General features: G+C 41.3%; 1 protein-coding gene across 1 annotated transcript; it reads left to right on the top strand.

Annotated features, from left to right (window-relative positions):
* Positions 1 to 1520: 1520 nt before the first annotated feature.
* On the top strand, positions 1521 to 7497 carry LOC102793766 (G1/S-specific cyclin-E3-like). The gene is made up of 12 exons (XM_087835104.1): positions 1521 to 1613; positions 3041 to 3069; positions 3169 to 3217; positions 3339 to 3371; positions 3474 to 3577; positions 4284 to 4422; positions 4623 to 4769; positions 5238 to 5333; positions 5418 to 5552; positions 5704 to 5815; positions 5977 to 6134; positions 7347 to 7497. The coding sequence occupies exons 1-12, from the start codon at positions 1521 to 1523 to the stop codon at positions 7473 to 7475; spliced, it is 1224 nt and encodes a 407-aa protein (XP_087691230.1). The 3' UTR covers positions 7476 to 7497.
* The last annotated feature ends 289 nt before the right edge of the window (positions 7498 to 7786 follow it).

The raw sequence follows: 7786 nt of genomic DNA, 5'->3' as shown, positions 1-7786 counted from the left end.
TAATATTCTTAACTCTGTAACTTCTGTCGGTGCTGTGCTTTTTGGAAAACAAATTTCCCAGAGGAACCCACCCGAGGGATGAATAAAGTTTATCTAATCTAATGTGCTTGGAAGTAGCAGCCAATAAAGGTATAGTTTATGTCTATGAACAGTGAACACCCGTGTGCACACCTGTGTGGATCAGCGCACTTGTATTCAAAAGGTTTCCTTATGTAATTGTCTGCTAGAGGATGTAGAGAGCCATAGCCCTGTCCCCCAAGGCATGAAGCAGGCATAGAGGCGATTCAGGCCGCAGACATCCAGACGCCCCAGAGTGCGAGAGCCCAAGGAGGACCACCGGAGGGGCATCCGTGCCACCCTCCTGGGAAGAGCTGAGGAGAGCCCCAGATGAGGGGTCACCCAGTAGCCACGGAGCAGAAGCCAGAGGGGGCAGCACTGGCGTGCCCACCGGTTCTGCCAGCAGCCAGCTGTGCCAGAGTGAACCGAGCCGCAGGCCCAGAGGCCGGAGGCCCGAGGGCCCCCTTTGCCCCGGAAAAAGCCTGACTGAGCAACAGGCACCAGGCCCCGCCAAGTAGTCACCGGGAGTGAGCTGGTACATACCTCAGCGCTCAGCCTCGGAGACCAAGAACCACCAACGCACCGACCCCTGAGGGCATCAGTTACCGGCAGGGAGTGTGGTGAGGGGAGATAGGCCTGTGGAGGGCCTGGGAGTACCCAGAGAGGTGGAGTGTAAGACACTCCACCTCTCACACAGACACAAACATGTATTCCCACCCTCATGCACACATATACAAATACTCAGCACTCACCCAACGTAGGGATAGACATACATGGACACTGTACACACAATCACACTCCCCAAACAAACTCTATACTCCAGGTCCAGGTTCCCTCGCCCCTGGAGGGGGAAGCGGCACCTAGACCCAGGAGATGTTACCCTTTCCCCCGGGGTGGAGGCAAGCGGACCGCCCAAGGCTCCGCAGCAGCAAGGAGGCCCCGCATCCCAGATCCCAATCAGACGGCCAACACCTCTATTGTTAAATGTATTAATGTAATGTTTTCTGACTTACTTGACCCCCTTTTAGTTAACTTTTACTTACCATATACTTAATGCTGTGGCGTTAATAAAGTTTTGAAGAAGAAAAATGTTTACATCCCCCTACAGGAGCACGCGCTCAACTCAACTCTTTCTCCTATTGGCTGTTCTGATATGTAGCTCCACCCACCGCCATACATACATTTAACTCATAGAAAAAGAGAAAAGAAACCAGTTTGATGCTGGCGGGGGTTTTTTTTCACGTTTTTCTGAAACAGTAAAATCTGAATTGTGTTTAACTGTAATGCAGAAAATTTCTCACTTATATCGTAATGCTTTATATATTTTATTTTATTATTTTATTCAGTAGTTTATTCTACTTCCAGTGGTTAGGCGTTTGACGCTAAAGCAGTGTGAATTTAAACGTAAGGTAAACAGTTGCAAGTAGTCAACTTTATGTTAAATGTTTTAATTAAAAAACACGATGGCTCCGCTTGGGAGTATTTATAGGCATGCGCAACATGCACGTGTCGTAAACGTACGCGCAATGGCATCAGAGGCAGGTGAAGCGACGATGGTAAGTTTGCAGCTGTGACTACAAAGGATAAAGTAGTTCCGCTCTCTGCGGTTCATTTGCACCGCTCACTCGTTTCTGTAGCCTTCGCACGCCGCGGTAGAACCAAAGGACATACTTAAAGTAACTCGTTATTTTTATTTAACTTTATTTTTAAGCAAGTGATTTGGCTATTCTCACCCTTGCTCTTCGACCCACAAACCTCACTTTGGTTGAGTGACGTTTAAAAACAAGTGAGCAAGGTTTGCGTCTTTGAATTTTAAATGGCAGCTTTCGATGAAGTGCACACTAATTGGATTAATGTCATGAAGCACAACCGATAAATTAACACCTTTGAGTGTGGTTTAGGGTTCAATTCAAAGCACCTGGTCAATTATCCTGTGTAAACCTCTTAAGCCCCCCTCATTTCTTTATATTTTTTAACAACGTTTTGCAAATATGCATGGTAATACAGTGTATGCAAAAGGAAAACACTTCTGGCCAGTTTAAAAGTTAATACTTGGAAGTCTTCATTCTTCAAGATAGCCTGAATTCTCTTGAGCAAGTTTTCCTTTAAGTTCAAGTAGTCTTCAGGGATGGTTCTCCAGGCTTCTTGAAGAACATTCAAAGCGCTTCTTTGGATGCCAGCTTCTTTTTGTTCTCTTCTCTATCAAGATGTTTCCGATCACTGTCATGCTGAAAAGTTATTCGACTCAGACGCCTTGCATATGATATTGAACGGTGGATAAAAATCTGATTCCTTTAATTTTGCCAAGATCCCAAACACCAAAGTCTGAAATTCAGCCCCAAGCCATGATGGAGTTTTAAGGATGGCTGTAGATGCACTGTTGCCACTGATGTTAACTCTATGGATCAGCTAAAGGTAAAGCTGCATCTGTCAGGTTTTTGCTGGATTTTGTTTTTCCCAACTCATTTTATTTAGGCCTGCCACTTTATTTGTCCTCCACTTGGACACACTTGCTGCATGGGAAGTTGTGGTTTAACAGACATTCCACTGAAAATGGTCAGGAACTAGAATGAAAATGAGAAACACCCAGTTTCCAAGGAAAAGCTTCGAACTACTGCTTGGAAGCATAATGCAAAGAAAAGGGTGGCTCGAGGCTTTTAAACAGTGCTCTGTTATAGATACAATGTTACTGCTGAGGCTTTCTGTTGCTGCATGATAGTACATTTCTGGATGTTTTCTTTGTTCAACATCCTGTGGTCAGAAATGAAACAACCTTTAAGCTGCAAGTCTGGAGCCTGCTGGAGTATGGTCCATGATTAAAATGCTGATGATATATGTATTTAATTTGTATCAAAAAATAAAAGCATTGTTTTGTAGTGTAAGGCAGGTGCAGCCTCTTGTGGACAATATCTGCCATTTTACCTCTGAAGGTCAACTACCTTTGTTTGCCATTGCGACTGACATTATTTCATCTCTTCTTCAGATGTCACTGGAAGAATCCATGGCACGACGGTATGGCTACTTTTGAGGATTTGCGTTATTATTGTATTTTGAGGTCATGGTGTGATTGGACTGTCGGACTGTACTGAGTTCAGTTTTGTGTCTTTGCAGTCGTCGCCTAAAGAGAAGAGAGAGGGAAACTTCATGGCTGGCACGAAAAGTAAGAGACAAATCATTTGAAAGCATGGTTGTGACTTTAAGTAGCATAAAACGGTTCTCTACAGCCACTTCTGTACAGTTTATAACTTTGGGTTTTTTTTGTTTTTTTTTTAATCCTGCAGTACAGAAAAAGGGAGAACACTCTATATGAAAGGGTATGTCACCTTCTTGAAGTACGAGTCAACAAATGGCAGATTCTTGATGTGCATGTTTTGTATGGACAGATAAATGTGAGTGGATTTTCTTTTTAATTTCAGCTCAGAAAGCTAATTACGATCGCTCCGAGGTCACCTCCCCAGGATCCAGCATCGATTTCCTCAATTGCCTCGAGCCGGCTGTTCTCGCTGCACCCTTACCTTGGGTAATTTCTTTTTTTCTTATGCTGACATCTTCTGCTGTTGATCCTTTTCTTTTAGACTGATTAGTTATTTTTAAACATGACAAAATAATCCATGTAAACTTTATTATTCAGATAATTCCATTAAAACCAGTGATGAGTCGTTGGCAGAAGACAGGCTGCTCAAAGTGCCTGTCTAAGCACACATCAAAGCTAACTCCATTATCAAGTTGATAAAACTACACTGTAAAGATGATTTTGTTTTTGTTTGGGTTTTTTTATTCTGTAAAATATGACATTTTAACAAAATTGCAGTTTTATTACCCCTCAGCTATAAAAGGCTGATGGTGTGCTTTGGTCACTAGGGATGGTAATTGGAAAATTCCATGGACTTCGACTACTGGAAACTTGATGGATACATTGCTTGCATCACCCTGCCAGGCGGGTAGTTTGTGAATGCGATAACTAGAACAAGGTGTTGGCATAGGATTTTCAAATAGATACCTTAGGCTTAGGTGTATCTACTAGTGGGCTGATGGGTAGCACTGGCAGCCTCCAGAGGTTGCTGCTTGACAGTGCGACAGTGCGAGGTAATATTAAAGAACTTCAAAAGCAGCAAAGTCTCGCATCAGGTTTATGCTTCTTTTTTTTTTTTTTCCATTAACCTTTAAAGAATTTACACATTTTCTCTTCACTTACTGCTGTAGCTTTAATTGACTGTATATTACAGATGTGAGTCTTCCGATGACGAGTGGGTGAGGATGATCGGCACGCCGAGGAACATCAGCCGCAGCAGCGTGAGCTTCAGGGAGAGGCAACCCCTGTTAACACCCAGAATGAGATCGATCATCCTCTTCTGGTTAATGGAGGTTGTTGTTGTTGTTGTTTTGAAATCAGAATTTTCAGTAAAATCAAAGCAGCATTGAATGTTATTTTTAGTGTTTGTAGCTAAAAATGATTTACTTGGAATACAGTCGTGAATAGTGCAATTCAATCCAAATTAGAATGTGTAGATTAGCGGTCTCATCTAAATGACACGTTAACAGGACTTTCATGATTAATCTTGCAGGTGTGTGAGGCCTACGCTGTTCACAGGGAGACGTTCTACCTGGCACAGGACTACTTTGACCGTTTTCTGTTGATTGAGAAAAATCTTAAGATGGGTGTGATGCAGCTCACTGTGCTCACATGTCTTCTTATAGCATCAAAGATGGAGGTAAAATTACTATTTAGTAGTTTCTCTTTTTTGGAGGGGCTTTTTGTGTTAAATCTAAAATACAAATTCTTATTACTTATTCCAATGTTTTTATTTGCACTGTGGGTTTCGTGATGTTGCGAACAGGGATTAAAGTGTCACAAAGTGCATATAAGTGGGAACCAGTGGTGACTCTCTTGCTTGTGCGTGGCACACCTGAACTGCTGTTGTAATTCGGCTTTACTGCGCTTCGACTGCATTCTTCATACTTCTGTGGCTTCTTTCCACCCATTAGCCATAGCCTGCTGTCAAATACAGCAGAGTGAAAGGAAAGGGTGACATCAGATTAAAATTTTTAAATGTAGGATCGAAATTTGACTTGCTTGACTTTGTATGAAACTACTAACTGGATTGATTTAAAGTTATTAGAAAGGTGTTCCTGCCCACTTTAACCCCTGGTTGATTAAAGGTGTTTTATTTATTTTATAGGAATCTAAACCTTTAAAGATCTTGCATCTGTCACGTGTGGCTCATGGGATCTACCATGTAGAAGAATTCCGTCATATGGAGTTGGTCATTTTGAGGGTAATACTTTTAACTCACTAGTCATCATATGCACCTGTTCCATTGTACATTTTATAAATCAATATGCTTTTGTATGCTCTGCAGACATTGCGCTGGTACACTCGTTCTGAAACGGCTTTGACCTGGCTGAAGTTCCTCCTGCAGGTGATCTTCAGGAAAGAAAACGCAAACCTGCTCGAGCAGCCGTTTCCAAAAGATACTTACATGAGAAGTGCAAATGTAGGTGTTTGAGTTCACTTATATTTAAGTCAACAGTTCTATAATACATCTACAAATAAGACTGTATTGAAAGAGAGAGGGAAGTGAAATATCCTTGCTAACCTTGTATGTAGTGGGGAGTCTGTAGTTGCTCAAGGTGTTTTTGTTTTAGCTTTTAGATCTGTGCATCCTTGACGTGAACTCGATGGACATACCTTACCACGGATTGGCTGCCGCAGTCCTGTGTTATTTCGTGGACCAGAGACTGGTTGAAAAAGTTGCATGTAAGAGTTGGAGATTTAAAAAAAAAAAAAAAAAAACCCAAAATGACTAAAATGTGTTACACCTGACACACAGGAAGAACAAAGTTAATGTTTAAAATGAGAAGGCTTAACTCTTGAACATGTCAGGTTATTCAGTCTGTATGTTTGGTTTCTCTGTTTAGGTATCCACAGAGAACTCCTCCAGCCATGTGTTGACTGGCTGGCCCCCTTTATGGATGCACTGGAAGACTTTGGCACAGTCACACGGAAAGTGTTTCCCACAGTAAGAAGAGAAGACCAATGCAACATCCAGGCAAACTTGGACTACATATCCATTTTGGTTAGTGTAATTTTTTTTTTTTTTTCTCTGTGGTCTTCCTTATAATTTAAGGTTGAAGTCAGACTAGAAAATGCAGTCAGGAAAATGATTGTTTACCCATACAAAAGCAAACTCCTAAGACTTGAAATGTTTGTAGAAGCTATATAGAGCGTACAGATGGAAGCTGGTTTAATGCAGTTTGTGATGGCGGCAACCTGTGTTGCATCTGGCATACTAAGAGCTATAAATAAAATGACTGGCATTGGATAACTCCTCTTCTGACACATGATCTATATGCGCTGACCACTTCAGTAGGTACATCTGCTCGACTGGTGGTCAACCTTGTACAATTGGTCAATCACATGGCATGTGATGCATTTAGACATGGTCAAGAGGACCTACTGAAGTTGAAACTGAGCATCACAATAAGGAAGAAGCTTTATTTTAAGTGACTTTGACCATGACTTGTTTGATGCCAGCTGGGCTGGTCTGAGTATTTTGAAAACATTGACATTCATACTGCTTTGCCTTCTTGTTTGACATGCTGTCAGTTTTTTTACAACTGTTCCAGAAACAAGAATGCAAAGTCAAAGCTAAGAGCAGTGGTATCAGACACTATACCTCTGCCAATGCTGAGGAATTTGAAATGATGAGGTTGACTTGAATCTGTGTGAGTAGTGTTGCCTATCGTTCTATTTGGTTGCCCACTTCTGTGGACGTAAATTCAAATGGATCACTCGATTACAGTTCTGTGCTAGTATGAACCCATAATTCTGCAGCCTTTTAGTTATTGAATGATGTCGTCACTCCTTTGCCGTTTCATTCTTAAACTTCATTGGGGGAGATGGCAGAGCTTTTGACATTAGCCATAAAAAAAACAAACAAACCCTGGACCATGTTTCTGTATTGCAGAATGAAACCCTGAATGCACAATTTCACGTAAAAGCATTTCTTTGATTTTAAGAAAATATATTTACTTTTGGTATAAAGTGAACATTTAAACAACTTATTTTTCCCAGCTGACACACGTGAAACTGCTCATTTGTAGAAGTCTTATTTTGCAGAAGGGAATGAAACTCTAAAGGTTTCTTCCCCCCTTCCTTGGCATATTTATTCTGTTTAAAATGAAATGTTGTTTTTAATTTAAAGAAAAAAAAGACTAAAAATGAATGAGACTTGAATTCCAAGTTGTTACCCTTACGGTGTCGATAAATTGCTTCCGTTAATTTTTAGGATGTTGCTCACAAGGCAATAAGAGGCAGTTCTCCTGCAAAAGATGTGGAACCGCTCAATGCCACCCTGTACAAAGAGAGGATCTACGTACCTGGGCAAGGACTTACGTCTTCAGAAGATGAAGTTTAACAGAGTCTGAAGGTGCTGATTGCAGTTCTATCTGAAACTTTCCTGCAGAGATGGCTGCAACTGTCTGACTCAGACTGATCTGACAGAGTTGAATGCTGAATCAAAATAAATTGCGTTGTAGTCTTAGTATGCCATAGTGTGAGAATAGTCATTGTTAGTTTAGAGTTGAATAGTTGTCACCCCCGCATCTTCCCCTCACCACAAATAGTAGTAGTCATGTATTCGATCCATTAAAAGACAATGTAGGAGATCTAAACTGTTAACTGATATTTGAAGGCCACTCTTCTTCTAGCCACTTTTGTTTTAGGTTT

Source organism: Neolamprologus brichardi, chromosome 22 (assembly GCF_056152115.1).
Source record: "Neolamprologus brichardi isolate AB-2024 chromosome 22, ASM5615211v1, whole genome shotgun sequence".
Taxonomy (NCBI): Eukaryota; Metazoa; Chordata; class Actinopteri; order Cichliformes; family Cichlidae; genus Neolamprologus; species Neolamprologus brichardi.
Note: the sequence above shows the minus strand (reverse complement) of the source record. Positions and strands in the feature narration are given on the sequence as shown.

What these genes read in the sequence shown, in the direction of transcription:
- LOC102793766 (XM_087835104.1), top strand. Translation starts at nt 1,521, where the DNA reads ATGGCTCCGCTTGGGAGTATTTATAGGCATGCGCAACATGCACGTGTC. An exon ending in CTTCATGGCTGGCACGAAAA is followed by an intron (nt 3,218 to 3,338) that starts GTAAGAGACAAA and finishes TTAATCCTGCAG; the next exon opens with TACAGAAAAAGGGAGAACAC. An exon ending in TTATAGCATCAAAGATGGAG is followed by an intron (nt 4,770 to 5,237) that starts GTAAAATTACTA and finishes TTTATTTTATAG; the next exon opens with GAATCTAAACCTTTAAAGAT.